At 41.5% G+C, this 16649-nt stretch overlaps 1 protein-coding gene across 10 annotated transcripts in view; it reads right to left on the reverse strand.

The window, feature by feature from the left end:
- LOC133405008 (RNA-binding protein Musashi homolog 2-like) overlaps positions 1-16649 on the reverse strand; it is a 135919-nt gene that overhangs the window by 92567 nt on the left and 26703 nt on the right. For 8 of the 10 annotated variants that reach the window (XM_061681609.1, XM_061681612.1, XM_061681606.1 and 5 more), the window contains exon 6: positions 2276-2362. The exons of the other annotated variants lie outside the window; for them this stretch is intronic. In XM_061681609.1, coding sequence (XP_061537593.1) covers positions 2276-2362 — 87 coding nt within the window. The remainder of the gene's footprint in view (positions 1-2275; positions 2363-16649) is intronic. 10 annotated transcript variants of the gene reach the window in all.

Here is a 16649-nt window from a genome sequence, read left to right on the forward strand (position 1 = left end):
TGTTTGTTTATATGTGCCCTGCGATTGGCTGGCGACCAGTTCAGGGTGTACCCCGCCTCCTGCCCAATGATAGCTGGGATAGGCTCCACTTATGTGTGGCCTTTCAAAAACGTTTACAACAGCAGAAAAGATCCTTTCTCCCCGCCTCCTTTCATTTTGCCAGCGCCATGCTGGCACTCAATTGCATCCTGGTTTGAACCTGCATTTCAGAGGTGCTATTCAAAGACACAAAATCAGACATTGCAATTCATCTCAGGTTTGAAAAATCACTTTGCATGTGCGAAATAAATTTTGACTTGAAAGAAGTTGCAACTTTGTCATAAGCGCCTTCAATAAGGTGTACATTTCACAGACAAAAAGACCCTTCGACTGCAAACTGACATTTCGTTTCTTCATTCGTGAGTCACATCAACAGCAAAACCGAGGTCAGCAATACAGCCTGCATCTGGGAGCTGCTTTCTCTGCACAAAATTCTCAAATCTCTGCTCTCACGTCTGTAGAAGCCCATACTGTAACAGAAAAACGGTCCATGATGTGACACATTTGCACTTTGCATTTCCCTTTCAACTGTTTTGAAATCGCCTTGAAAACTCTCCATGCAGTGCTGCTAACATCAGAATCAGAATCATCTTTATTTGCCAAGTATGTCCAAAACACATAAGGAATTTGTCTCCGGTACCGGCATTACCAGACAACTAGCAACCGTTTATTCCTCAGTGACTGTTCTTTTTTTTTTTTTGGTCAATGTCTTTATGTCTCAAAAGTGTTCTCTGTCAATTGACTGTCTGTTGTCGTACTAGAGCGGGTCCAACTACCAGAGACAAATTCCTTGTGTGTTTTTTGGACATACTTGGCAAATAAAGATGATTCTGATTCTGATCAGCTGATCTTGTCGCTTCCTTTAGTGATGGCAAGTGGGTGAGAATGTTGTTCTCCACTTGGCTTGAGAGAAGTTGCAACTTTCTCATGAAAGCCTTCACTGCACTGTACATTTCATGTACAAAAAGGCCCTTGCATTGCTGTTTGACATTTAGTTCATTCAACAGTGCACTCACATCCACAACAAATCCAAGGTCTGCCACCCAGTCTTCATCTGAAAGCTGTGGGATGTCATGTCCTTTCTTCACACAGAAATCCTGAATCTGGTCTTTCAGGTCTCAGACATTTTTCAGTACTTTGCCTAGGCTGAGCCACCTGGCGGCACAGTGATAGATTTATGTCACCATGTTCTGTCTTCCCACGTAAGCAGATGAGCAGCTGGGCAGTGTCACGTACATCGCAGCTCTCATCCAAAGTCATAGAAAAATAGTCAAAGTCGGCCGCTCTGTTCTTCAGCTGGATCTTCAAGTTTCCAGCGATGTCCTAAACCCGCCTCGTTACAGTGCGTCGGGAGAGTGGCACGTTCTCAAATGCTCCCCTTTTCTCCGGGCATATCAGTGCAACAGAGTCCAGTAAGCACTTTTTAATAAACTCTTCGTCAGAAAACTCGCTACTTTTTTTGGCGACTTTGTGAGAAATGACATAACTTGTCCTGGCGGCTGCATCTCTGGGTGTGCAACGTTTTGTAAAAACGTTTTGTTAGCAACCCATCAGACTCGCTTGCACGCTCTTCATCAGACAGATTTGTATTTATCCTCATGTTTGGTCATGTAGTGGCGTTTCAAATTGTAGTCTTTTAACACAGCGACCTGTGTACCACAAATTAAGCACATGGCTTTACCTTTGACTTCTGTTAAGAAGTACTTGGCAGTCCATGTCTTGTTGAAAACACGGCATTCGTTATCAACTTTTATTTTCTTGCCGTGAAAAATGACTTTACTTGATAATAATAATAATAATAAGGCGGCACTGTGGATGACTGGTTAGCACATTTGCCTCACAGTTCTGTGGACAGTGGTTCAAATCCCGACCTCACCTGTGTGGAGTTTGCATGTTCTCCCCATGCCTGCGCGGGGTTTTCTCTGGGTACTCCGGTTTCCTCCCACATCCAAAAAACATGCATGGTAGGTTGATTGAAAACTCTAATTGCCCATAGGTGTGAATGTGATCGACAATGGTTGTTTGTTTATATGTGCCCTGCGATTGGCTGGCGACCAGTTCAGGGTGTAGCCCGCCTCTTGCCCGAAGATAGCTGGGATAGGCTCTAGCATGTTTGCGAGTGAGGATAAGCGGTACAGAAAATGGATGGATGGATGGATAATAAAAATAATTATAATAACAACTGCAAATGCACTTAAATAAAGTGAGCATGAAGAGACACGCCAAATGGTCTTACCTTGCCAAACTGTTCAAAATAGTGCTTCACATCTTCAATTACTGTGTTTGCTGATAATCCTCCCACAAAAATCTTCTTTGTTACCATCTGGAGAAGAGAGAATACACAAAGAAAGAAGAGACACGAGGTCAATATACGGTAGCTTTTACAAAACAAATAAATCATTGAGCCCCATCTCAAATGCTTCGTCATCATTGATGTGTAAATGTGTGTATGTGTGTCTGTGATCAGAACGTAATGCTTAATGGACAATTTAGTCTGAAATCTCCCATTGCTAATACGTGTGATGCATTTCAAATACATGGAATTTCTGCACTTGATGTCTTGATGCATCACAAAATGTATGAAAAAGTAGCACAATTTCTTCCTATATATGCCTGGATTTATATGTTTGTAAAAATATAAATGTGGAGAGTCTTCACCCAAGCTGAGAAAAAAACATTACCTCATTTGGTGGTTGTTACTAGTGTAATGTCAAGATCACACTACAGGATTTTAGCCCCGATATTGGCCCGATTATCTATTGTGCGTGATTTCACAGCTCGGGCCAGACATATTTTGTCGGGAACGACAAAACTTCTTGTATTGTGACATAATCAATGACCGACGATTTGGCCCTACGATAGCCATACGACGCCAAAATGAAAAGTCTAGCATGTTTGATTTTTTTGATATCTCCCGTGTTGTGTGACATATCAAAGACAACTCTCAGACAGCGCACATTAACGTCAACCAATAGGATTGCTTATTGTGACCAGCGCATCACCTCCCGTGCTTGCCGTACATACTTGTCAACATTTATTCACGCGCACAAACCAATGTTCACCGAAGTTTAGACCATGATTCAACAGAACGTCGAGATGTTTACATACAAACAATAGTGCTAGCACTAGCTTGCTAGTCTACATAACGTTTTGTTGCCTGCTTGCGAGCCGTATCGTGTTGAAAGCATGTAAAAACAATGCCTCAGCCCTTCTTGAATGTTGAGCCAAAAACGTCCTCTCCTGAGCCTGTTATTTTTTCTCTTTGTTCTTTTTTCTCAAACATTCCCTTGGTGCTCCATTGTTTGACAACAACTTGTTGTCACCATGGTAACAGTTGTATCCAGTTACGGTGAAAGGTGACATTTTTTTCGGGTCACGCCTCCCCGACAGTGTTAGATATGACAAGATAAAGCTCGGTGATGGTACAAACCCAATTCCAATGAAGTTGGGACGTTGTGTTAAACAAATAATAACAGAATACAATGATTTGCCAATCATGTTCAACCTATATTTAATTGAATACAATACAAAGACAAGATATTTAATGTTCAAACTGAAAAACTTTTAAAACAAATAATCATTAACTTAGAATTTTATGGCTGCAACACGTTCCAAAAAAAGCTGGGAGAGGGTCATTTTTACCACTGTGTTACATCACCTTTTCTTTCAACAACATTCAATAAACGTTTGGGAACTGAGGACACTAATTGTTGAAGCTTTGTAGGTGGAATTCTTTCCCATTCTTGCTTGATGTACAGCTTCAGCTGTTCAACAGTCCGGGGTCTCCGTTGTCGTATTTTATGCTTCATAATGTGCCACACATTTCAATGGGAGACAGGTCTGGACTGCAGGCAGGCCAGTCTAGTACCCGCACTCTTTTACTACGAAGCCACGCTGTTGTAACACGTGCAGAATGTGGTATGCTGAAGTAAGCAGGGGCGTCCATGAAAAAGGCATTGTTTGAATGGCAGCATACGTTTATCCAAAACCTGTATGTACCTTTCAGCATTAATGGTGCCTTCACAGATGTGTAAGTTACCCATGCCATTGGCACTAACACAGCCCCATACCATCACAGATGCTGGATTTTGAAATTTGCGTCTATAACAGTCCGGATGGTTCTTTTCCTCTTTGGCCCGGAGGACACGACGTCCACAATTCCCAAAAACAATTTGAAATGTGGACTCGTCGGACCACAGAACGCTTTTCCACTTTGCATCAGTCCATCTTAGAGGAGCTCGGGCCCAGAGAAGCCGGCGGCGTTTCTGGGTGTGGATGATAAATGGCTTTTGCTTTGGATAGTAGAGTTTTAAGTTGCACTTACGGATGTAGCGCCGAACTGTATTTACTGACATTGGTTTTCTGAAGTGTTCCTGAGCCCATGTGGTGATATCCTTTACCCATTGATGTCGGTTTTTGATGCAGTGCCGCCTGAGGGATCGAAGGTCACGGGCATTCAATGTTGGTTTTCAGCCTTGCCACTTACATGCAGTGATTTCTCCAGAGTCTCTGAACCTTTTCAGAATCAGAATCAGAATCATCTTTATTTGGCAAGTATGTCCAAAAACACACAAGGAATTTGTCTCCGGTAGTTGGAGCCACTCTAGTACAACAACAGACAGTCAATTTACAGAACACTTTGGAGACAAAAAGACATTGACAAAAAAAAAAAACAGTCACTGAGCAGTAAAGGGTTGCTAGTTATCTGGTAATGCCGGTACATTTTTTTTTTTTTTTTTTTGACAATTGTGCAAAAGGATGCAGAGTCCTCTAGCACTTAGAGCAGTTCGAATTACTAATATTGCAATAGTCCGGTGCAATGACCATTGTGCAAAGGGCTTTGAGACTTGTATGCGGTTTAAAGTGACGAGTAGTGCGATCATCTGGGACAATGTTGGTTGTGCAAATGTTACAGATACTCCTCAATCAGTGCGCAAATGGAGCAGATGCTACTCTGGCATGAGTGGCCAGTATATGCAAATAGTGCAGCATGGCAACAACTACAGTGAGTGCACGAGTAATACATAATTGGCCCCACAGAAATATGACAACGAACTCAAGTAAAAAAATTGCCAGCATGTTGTAATGGAATTGTAGGTTAGGTGTTTAAGAAGTGATGATGATATTATCCACGACCCTAGTGAGGAGAAGCGGCTCAGAAAATGGATGGATGGATGGATGATGATATTATGTACCGTAGATGATGAAATCCCTAAATTCCTTGCAATTGTATGTTGAGGAACATTGTCTTTAAACTGTTCGACTATTTTCTCACGCACTTGTTCACAAAGAGGTGAACTTTGCGCCATCTTTGCTTGTGAATGACTGAGCAATCCGGGGACGCTCCTTTTATACCCAATCATGGCACCCACCTGTTCCCAATTAGTCTGTTCAACTGTGGGATGTTCCAAACAGGTGTTTGATGAGCATTCCTCAACTTTCTCAGTCTTTTTTGCCACCTGTCCCAGCTTTTTTGGAACGTGTTGCATAGAATTCAAAGTTAACAATCAAGTTTATCAGTTTTAAAATTAACTATCTTGTCTTTGTAGTGTATTGCGGCACGGTGGCCGACTGGTTAGAGCGTCAGCCTCCCAGTTCTGAGGAGCGGGGTTCAATCCCCGGCCACGCCTGTGTGGAGTTTGCATGTTCTCCCCGTGCCTGCGTGGGTTTTCTCCGGGCACTCCGATTTCCTCACACATCCCAAAAACATGCATTACTTGGACACTCTTAATTGCCCGTAGGTGTGCATGTGAGTGCGAATGGTTGTTTGTTTGTATGTGCCCTGCGATTGGCTGACAACCAGTTCAGGGTGTACCCCGCCTCCTGCCCGATGATAGCTGGGATAGGCTCCAGCACGCCCACGACCCTAGTGAGGAGAAGCAGCTCAGAAAATGGATGGATGGATGTAGTGTATTCAATTAAATATAGGTTGAACATGATTTGCAAATCATTGTATTCTGTTTTTATTTATGTTTAACACAACGTCCCAACTTCGTTGGAATTGGGTTTGTAAAAGATGGGATACGATGGTATCAGAATACATGTCGTGTAGTGAGTGTTACCACTGTCTGACCGGGATACGGCAAGATTTTATGGCATAGTGTGTCATAGGCAACACAGTGGAAGATTGGTTAGCACATCTGCCTCAGAGTTCTGAGGACTCTGTTTCAAATCCAGTCTTGCCTCTGTGGAGTTTGCATGTTCTCCCTGTGTCTCTGGGGACTCCGGTTTCCTTCAACATTCCAAAAACATGCATGATAGGAAATTAATTGGAGACTAAATTGTCCATAGGTGTGAAAGAGAGTGTGAATGGTTGTTAGTCTATGGGTGCCCTACGATTGGCTGGCGATAATTTCAGGGTGTACCCCGCCTCTCACCAAGAGTCAGGTGAGATCCAGCATCATCTCCATCTCCAGCATGCCCACCTTAGTGAGGATAAGCGGTACGGAAAATGGGTGGATGGATGAATAGTCTGACATAGTGCAATCGTGAAAGACCAAATTTGTCTTGTAGTCTGATCTAGGCATAAAACATCATGAATCTTAGTGAGTAAATACAAAATATTTCCACTGCCACTTCAAAACTGAGAAAAAAGAAATGGAGGGATTCAATATCTTAATAAGTGAGCTAATTGCTGCTTTGTAGTAACATGAAATACAAGACTTAGTGTTCACATGATGGTGAGTACAGTGGAACCTTGGTTCACAAACTCAACCTTGGTTCATTCCAAGACTGTTTGTAAAACCAAAAGCAATTTCTCCCATTAAAATTAGAAGTTAGAATTCATCTGTTCCAGCCCCAGAAACAAGTTGTGTTCACTTTGTTATTACGGGTTTCATTAAAAAGAATTACAGAAATAAATTAACCTTTCATGACTTTTCGTCAGCAGAGCCTATGTGCCTGGGCGGGCGGGAGCTCCCTATCAACCCACCCAACAACCCGCCCACACTACAGCTCTGGCAGTGGGGAGGGGTAGTCGTCGAGGTGGCTGCTCCCCTAACAGATGGTAGATTTCCAAACCAAACTGCGTGGTGGTTTGGTGGTAAGTGCGAATTTACAGCAAAAAATGTGATGCACGCAGTGATCCATGTTTACATATGAGAAAACCACAATTGAGCATTCCACGTGGAATGAGTGTTCGTGTTCGTGAACTGAAGCATAGTTTGTGAACCAAAGCAATATATCGTAAACCGATTTGTTCGTGAAGCACTGTTTATTTCAGAGATACAATATTATTACAAACCTTGTAGATAGCAGCCATAGCTATTTATTTACTCAACTACCAAGAGTACCAAGCATGTTTAGGGGTAAGGTCCTTCAAGGGGATGTTATTTGTACAAATGCATTTTGCAAGTATACTTTTTCCAACCATGCTAAATCCTTAAGTATCATAGTGATTACAACAAAAAAAATTATTTTGTGGGCTAAGTGTGCCAAAGCACAGTGTGGATTGTCAAGAATGAAAGCCTTCCCTCCCACTATTCTCCTCTGTCTGGCAACCTGTGCTTTCTTCTTGTCAACTAACATCCGGTTTTTGTTTTCCTTTTTTCAATGCCTAATTCTAATTATTTTTGGGTCAGTGTTGAAAATGTTTAGCAGCGTTTGCTCATGAATGCAAACAGTAGAAATTTCAGCTTACAGGTTCCATGTCTCCGATGCAAATGGTGTGGTGGTGTGCTATTGATATTTGCCAAAACAACACGGGGTTAAGATGTAAAAGTAAAGGTAATTAGATTTATTTAGTAGCATCAACAACATTTGTTTGTTCAAGGTGTCTATTAAAGAAGAGGCCACGCTTTGAACAAATACTGCATTCATCTCTACATCTTAAGATAAAGCATCTTACAGTGTATTATTTGTTTTTATTTGCTTTTCAGCACATTACATTTAGATCCAAGTAATGAGGACATTTCTTTCATTTCCTGATACCCATGCTTCCTTTGCAACACGGATCAGGCGAGTCACTTTAGTATTTGACGACCGATATAGAAAACAAATGATTTAATAACTAACTCACCGTTGCGCCATTACGATGACATTAGTGGGAGCCCTGTGCTTTAAATAAAACCTCCATGCCATCTGCAGCATATCTGAAACAGAAAGCTCCTTGCAGGGGAAAAATGTCACCTGGCACCATTATTTTTTTGCCAAATAATATGGTATAATATGTTGACGTTCGTCCACCGGCATAATGTGGTAGTTTAATATTAAGCAAATAGTTACATTGTTGTATTTGCGTTCCGTTGTTTATCTGTCCCAACTTGGTCTTCTTGGAGAGAGGATCCCCCAACCTTTTGGCCGCTATGTTCAAAAGAAGGAAAGGGGTCTTTCTGCTCATTAGGTTAAGCTCCTGGAGGCATCTTTTCATGGCTGTTTCACACAGCAGGGCTGCAGGGAGGAATGGAGTTTCTCAAGTTGTTGGTGCGGGGGTTTGGCAACTGGATCAGAGTCACTACAGGGACAAGTCTGTCTCATGCAGTGCACCAGCCCTCATCCACAACACATGCTGTTGAAACAATGACAAGTCCAGCAGTGGGTTGGGTCTTCCTAGAAAGTTCCTGATGGTGTTTAGCCATCTCTTCTTCTGCATCGCTTTGCTACTTACAGAAGCAGAACCCAGAGTGTGGAAAAAAAAGTGAGAACCCTTAAAGACAATGAAAGAAATCTGTGGCACATGGACGAATTCCCAAACAATAAACAACCCCCTCGCTCCGGCGACAACTTCACGTAGCAACCAAGTAGAGCAGGGGTGCTCAATGCGTCGATCACGTAGATCGCATGACATCACGTGACATAAAAAAAAAGACATCAGCCTATCATCCATCCCATTGCTTGATTGATATACCAGAAGACCAAACTGGTCTGGCACATGTATGGCAATATTGCTGGGCCAAAGCACATTAAATGCAGCCTCTCAAAGAGGAGGGCACAGACAAGATGGACAGTTTGAAGATAGAATACTAATGAACAGAGGGAATACACACACAGGAAAGAAATGTTAACTGACATTTCCATTAACTGAAGAAGGACATCTTGAGAGAGAATAGCTGCTGCTTGTATATCTTTCCTTCTGGGTGAGAATAGCTGGGGAGGCTCCAAGATAAAAACAAAACAAAAATGCTGAGGGCTGCTTTTGATCCGCTGAGTACAACCTTTGACATTTTTTTATGTAGATATCATAGATATGGTTGGAGTTGTGGAATCGCCATACCCACACAGTTGTATTCAGTCTTTGCTGGAATTCCTGGGCATGTTAAAATTTTACCACCACCCTGTGCTGCCTTCCGTATAGAGTCCTTCTGAGACTACAAACTTCAAGTAAGAGAAAAGGTAGACAGTCTGACCAAACTGACAACCTGTCACAGTCACAGGGTTATAGCTGGAAGACGTGTTTTATGACAAAATGGCTCCATATATTGGTTCCCTGTTCCCGACCCGTTCCTTATTTTGGATGCAGCTCCCTTCATAAAGAGGAACTCCAGTTTTCATTTACACAGAGGGTTCCCCAGAGAACTGACAACACAATACTGCTGCCAGTCAAAGTCCTCATGTTACTACTGGGCTACAGACAACAGCATTAGTTCATTGAGCATCAATCTCCTTCTGGACTGCTTCACCCTCCATATGATGGCCTCTTTTAGGTGCAGTGGAACACTTAGTTGTGTACATTGGCGAGAAGACAGCGCAAGTGAACTTCAACTTTTATAGCCTGGTCACCATCTGACCTATGACCTACTTTGAGCAAGGGGACTCCTCCTAACTAGCTTGTATACGAGATTTAAACAAAAGTGGGTATGGAGTCTAATTCATATTATTAGATATTCTGGGGAGGAGGGAGTGAGCTGTTTGCATAATTCCATATGCATGTATATGAAGTCTGCATTATGTTCACACAGTAATGTGAGAGGCAATTCTTTAGTATGTAATGTATAATCTCATTTCGCTTTATGCGGCAGCACATTGGGGGTTTGTCTGATTTGTCTGATTTTTTTAGTTTTTAAAGGCGTTAAAATAAATGACTCACAAGCAATGTAGTCAATACTACACCCTCAGCTCCTCACCTCAAATACTAATTAATCATAAAATATAATTACATTTTTAAACAGTTGTATTAAATTCCAGCAACATAACATAATAATTTGCTCTTTGTTCATTTTTGTCCTTTTAGTGGTTAGTCAGGTATATAAGAAAGTAACAAACATTTGATGTAGTCACAACCAAACTATCCATTCTAAGTTGTGTTGTGACTTTTTGATACATTAGTGAAGAAATTTCAGTGCATACAGCAGGAAATGAAAACTGTCTCCATACTGACACATATTTAATTACATTCATTTACTTGTAGTATTTATTAATCAATGTTATCATTGAATGTTATTTATCATTTAATGTAATCTGATGAGTTAATGTATTCCTCTATCAATTAGTGTATTTTGTTTCTGCTACTGAATTACCCTGGAGTAACACAAAAACCCAGATTGCCTGCATGCTTGCAGGCTCCTCACTCTGACATCCCACCATGAGAGCATGTTAATAGGTTTCTGATCGTACACTAAAACAATGAATTTGAAATTTAAAAAAATCAATATGTTTTGAGCTTTAATTTAAAATGGTTCACTGAAAATTAAGATACTCTCTATGAAATGACTATAATTCCACAATGGTAAATGGCTTAATGCCATATTTTAAAGATGTCTTAAAGCTGAAAAAGAGGCTACCGTTCAATCACATAGTGTTTTACAGTAGTTCAATAAATCCATGGCAGTGGTGTATCAAGGAGATATCTTTAAAATGCCGTAATGGTGCAAAGGGATTGTACATGCTTTTAATTGGTAACGTGTGAATCAGTGTTAAAGACACTTGTGTGACGTTTAAGTGAAGGAAAACTGTCATGTATATCATGTAGCATTTTCTGCTTCTGTCCAGACTAGCGTACCTAATTAGTGTGAATGCAGCCTTAAAATAGTGGCTATTTTACGCAAGAGTCACCCTTTGCGACATTCAGAGAATATTCCATGGACACGCTGCACTAAAACTATTGTAGTCCACGGATCCCAAATCCTTAGTTGTATCACTGCAATAGTTGACTTTTTTTTAACAAGAAACATCATCAGCCAGATGTTTAGGTACTGCATCTGTGAATAAGCAGAAAAAGTGAGATGAAATGGATGGGGGGAAACAAGTGCATGCAAGTGTGGTAAGGACATGTCAAGGAGAAGTAACACATGAATGTACCACCTAGAATTGGATAGACAACTGATACCTGCTCAGAAAGGAGCATTAATCGCAACAGACAGGCCGCACACATTGGTTGGACTGAAAAACAATACATTTGTCTTTAAGACAAAAGAATACCTGTTCTCAGACAATGGGTTATTTTGAGGGATGTGTCAGCTGGATGCAGAGATGAAGGGACTTTATTGATTCCTGCCTGCGGTTCCTGACAGCTCTGCAAAATGAGCTGTCCAACAATACTATCACACACCAACACACACACACACACACCAACACACACACACACACACACACACACACACACACATATATATATATATACACCACCAGGACGGACCAGCTCTGCCATTACGCTATACATTGGAAACCCCGCTATTCGTGGTTGATAGGGAGCGGGCCGGACCGTGAATGGTGAAAATCTGTGGATAATTGACACCCATTATAATTGCACTGAAAATCTTTTATTACTTTTTTAACCCAAAACATATCTTCAATAAGGAGGGCTAAACTGCCAATGATGGCAGACAACCAAATTTTTCCCAAGAAAAAAATGATCTGATCTGTCCGGGAGGTCAAAGTGTGGAAAGTACGTTTCTAGGTAACTGCAAGCAAACCTCTTCAGGCGGATGATGTAAAACTGCAACTCCCAATTGTTTGTGTGCCCAGTGGGATTATTTTAAAAATATAATAATAATAACAATAATAATAATAATTATTATTATTATTAATATAGGCGACATGGTGGAAGACTGGTTAGCACATCTGCCTCACAGTTCTGAGGACCCAAATTCAAATCCGTCCCTTATTTTCGATGCAGCTTCCTTCATAAAGAGGAACTCCAGTTTTCATTGATACAGAGGGTTCCCCAGAGAACTGACAACACAATACTGCTGCCAGTCAAAGTCCTCATGTTACTACTGGGGTTCAGACAACAGCATTAGTTCATTTAGCATCAATCTCCTTCTGGACTGCTTCACCCTCCATATGATGACCTCTTTCAGAAGACAGAGCAAGTGACCTTCAACTTTTATAGCCTGGTCACCATCTGACCTATGACCTACTTTGAGCAAGGGGACTTCTCCTAACTAGCTTGTATACGAGATTTAAACAAATGTGGGTATGGCGTCTAATTCATATTATATTATATTACATATTATTAGATATTCTGGGGAGGAGGGAGTGACCTGTTTGCATAATTCCATACGTCTGCATTATGTTCACACAGTAATGTAAGAGGCAATTCTTTAGTATGTAATGTATAATCTCATATAGCTTTATGGGGCAGGCGACATGGTGGACGACTGGTTAGGACATCTGCCTCACAGTTCTGAGGACCCGGATTCAAATCCGGCCTCGCTTGTGTGGAGTTTGCATGTTCTTCCCGTGCCTCCGTGGGTTTTCTCCGGGTACTGCGGTTTCCTCCCACATCCCAAAAACATGCTTGGTAGGTAAATTGAAGACTCTAAATTGCCCATAGATGAGAATGTGAGTGTGAATGGTTGTTTGTTTATATGTGCCCTGCGATTGGCTGGCGACCAGTTCAGGGTGTATCTCACTGATAACAATCAGGCTGGTGCTTTTCCTCTTTGGCTCAGAGGACACGATGTCCATTCATTCATTAATTCATCTTCCATACCGCATATCCTCACTAGGGTCGCGGGCGTGCTGGAGCCTATCCCAGCTGACTGCGGGCGAGAGATGGGGTACACCCTGAACTGGTTGCCAGCCAATTGCAGAGCACGTATAAACAAACAACCATTCGCACTATGGGCAATTTAGAGTCTTCAATTCATCTACCATGCATGTTTTTGGGATGTGGGAGGAAACCGGAGTACCCGGAGAAAAGTCACGCAGGTACAGGGAGAACATGCAAACGCCACACAGGCGAGCCCAGATTTGAACTTGGTTCCTCAGAACTGCGAGGTAGACGTGCCGCTGACACAATGTCCATGATTTCCAAAAACAATTTGAAATGTGGACTCGCCAAACCACAGCACACTTTTCCACTTTGCATCAGTTTATCTCAGATGAGATTGGGCCAAGAGAAGCCAACAGCGAGTGTTGTTGAATATTTGCCTTTTATAAATGCCTTTTGTGTCAGAGTTTTTACTTGCACCTGTCGACATATAGTAGCGTTAACTGACAATGGATTTGTCCAGATTCTCGATATCTTTTGATATTATGGATGGCAGATGATGCTCACAGAGTTGTTCACAAAGTGGTGATCCTCACCACATCGTCGCTTGTGAACAACTGAGCCATTCGGGGATGCTCCGTTTGTACCCAATCATGGCACTCACTAGTTTCCAATTAACCGGTTCATCTGTGGAATTTTCCAAGCAGGTGTTTTTCTTTCTTTTTTTTTTAGCATTCCTAAGCTTTCCAAGTCTTTTGATGCCCTTGTCCCAGCTTTTTCGGAACGTGTTGTGGGCATCAAATTCAAAATGAGAGAATATTTGCAAATAAACATTCAACGTCCATCATTTAGAACATTAATTATCTTGTCTTATTAGTGTATTCAATTAAATATAGGTTGAAAAGGATTTCAAAGACATTGTATTCTGTTTTCATTTACGTTTTACACAATGTCCCAGTCACTTGAATTGGGGTTTGTATATACTTTGCAGTTTTGTATTCATTCATATTTGCCAGGGTCGCTAACGACACTCTTCTCTATGTTCGAGCGAGCGAGAGCATGCACAAGCACATTGTACAGTGTTGTGAATAACAGGGTCTTTTGCATGTTTTGGCACAAATGATGGATTAGTGAATTAGTTGGTGACAAAAACTAATATTATCAAATATTTATTGAGCAAAAGTATGCGCCCCCTCGCCCTCACGCCGGCTCTGGAGCCGGGCCCGGCAGGAAAAACTCTGTCGGGGCCACACATGTTTTCCAACACTGCCCAGCGTCCACGTATCATCTCTAGGAATCCTTGGCAGAACATGAGAAACGCAACGTGACGGGCTTGGAGGGAATGTACTGGCATGGTTGGAAACTGAAATGGGCTGAACTGTAGTGCGCCCTTGAGCCTCTTGGACTCAGCAACCACTTCCCCCCATAGATCGTCACAGATACAGTGATAGACCATGAGAAAACTTTGGAAGACTTGAATATGGAGGAAAAAAAGACCAAATGCAATGGCACACTACATGTCAGTAAACGTAGCCTAAAAGATGTTATAAGTAATGGCAAGTCAAGTGGGAAGTGCAAAACTGTGACAATTCATAGCCAGCCTGGGAAACTTTCACAGCAACTGATTGCTTAAGGAGGTTCAAGCATCTCCCTTTGTTTGCTGATATTTCATTGCTTTACATAAAAACAATTTAAATCCTTTATCTGGGAAGTAAGTATTTAAGGTCTGTTCTCCTTAATTGGCAGCTGACCTGATTTGTCTTTTTTTGTCTTTTTTTTTTTTTTTTTGCTCTGTTGGTCATATCACTAATATAAGTGACCTTGTCCAATACAGTACATGTGCAACCTATTTCTGCATTCGCCAAAACAGGTGAATGGTGGAATGGGAGGTGGGGGTCCGCGAACCTGTTTTCCGGGTTTGGTCAAATGAAGTTCCGTATACTGTAAAGCGGATTTCTTTGCCATGTGCATGAGCCCAAGAGCAATGCACAATACATTTCATGTATACCAAGGATGGGCAATTCATTTTGAACCGAATTGTGTTCAATTAAAGCAGAAAATTGTTTAGTATATTGTTTTGATAAACTGCAGCTGGTGTAGAGGAATTATAGAATGTACTGCATACGGTTAGATCAGCCTAAAATCTTACCAGGCTTTTGGGGTATGTTCCAATTCCCATTGTAAAATATGACCAAAAATCTAATTCTTCCATCCAAGCTTTCCATTGTTGGAAATCAACTAATTAATTGTGATGTGCATTTTTTTTCCCCAACTGTGCCCCTGGTTTTCTTGATGAAACTGATGATACTGACAGATGGCAAAGATTTATAGCTAAGAATGGGAATTGCGCATCAAAGGTTATGTTCACACTGCAAGGAATGATGGCCAATTCAGTTTTTTTTTTTACAAAAACAAATGCGACTTGTACTGTGGATGGAACACGTTTGTGATGTCACACGCATGCACACAACCGCGAGGCACCATGTCTGTTTTGTCGAACAATTGTGATGTTTGTCGCCTTTTGATGATGTATAGGAGGGATGAGCGCGCCATAAGCGTCCATATTGCACTCGAGTCGGATAAATATCCAATTTATAGCCACATATGAAAGAAGCCTGAGTCTTATATGAAAAGAATCAGAATTGCACTGTTCACATTGACATAAAAAAAATCAGATGTCGTATTGGGCACAAAAATCGGAATTGACCTACAGTGTGAACATAGCCAAAGATATATTCCAAAGCATCAGAAGCAATTACATCTTGTATTGTTCACGTGTTGATATTTTTGGATACATCTATAACAGAATTACATATATTTTTTAAATATAAAAACAAACGAACAGCTATTTGAAAAGAGATGAGAATATACAAAATGGAATGATATAGGGTCTACTACTACCCTACTGATGTGTGTGAAGCGCTGATTTTTTATGTGTTTCCTCCGGTCCACAGTCCATCTGACAGTCTTCTATAGACACAAACAATGTCAGATCTTTTCAAGCTCCACTGCCCTCGAGCTAACACATTGATTTTTCTGTCTGGCTGCTTATGTCAAACACTTAAACTGTGCTTGCTGTCCAAGGAGAATGCAATGTGGCAAAACATGAGCTCGCTACACTACCACTACTACTATTGACATTCAGAAAGAAATTGTCAGGGACTCAGTAGTTGTCGGATAACTGACATAATTGTAATTATGAATAACAGGTCCTCACACACCCCTCCTTGAGCTGTCACCTTATCATGGTGGAGGTGTTTGCGTGTCCCAATGATCCTAGGAGCTAAGTTGTCGGTCTATCATGAGTAGATATGTTTTAGAACAGCCATAAATTAGTTTTAAATCTTGCAATTTACGTGTTAGTTATATTTATCTTAATATTTCAAATGCAATAATGCATCTACCCCTCCTTGAGCTGTCACCTTATCCTGGCGGAGGGGTTTGCGTGTCACAATGATCCTAGGAGTTAAATAGTCTGCGGGTTTATGCCCGTGGCAGGGTCACCCATGGCAAACAGGTCCTAGGTGAGGGACCAGAAAAAGCACAGCTCCAAAGACCCCTATGATAATTTAAAAAGGAGGAAAAGGGTTTCTCTTGCCCGGACGCCTTCCTCCGCCGTTGGGGGGGGGGGGGACAGCTCCAGACTGTGTATATGCCTTTGCACCAAATAGCAGTTCAGAGTACCCACCCTTTTTGGAGTCCTTGGAGGAGGTGATGGAGAGCGCTCCTGCTTGAGACG

This window comes from Phycodurus eques, chromosome 7, assembly GCF_024500275.1.
Source record: "Phycodurus eques isolate BA_2022a chromosome 7, UOR_Pequ_1.1, whole genome shotgun sequence".
In the NCBI taxonomy this organism is placed as follows: Eukaryota; Metazoa; Chordata; class Actinopteri; order Syngnathiformes; family Syngnathidae; genus Phycodurus; species Phycodurus eques.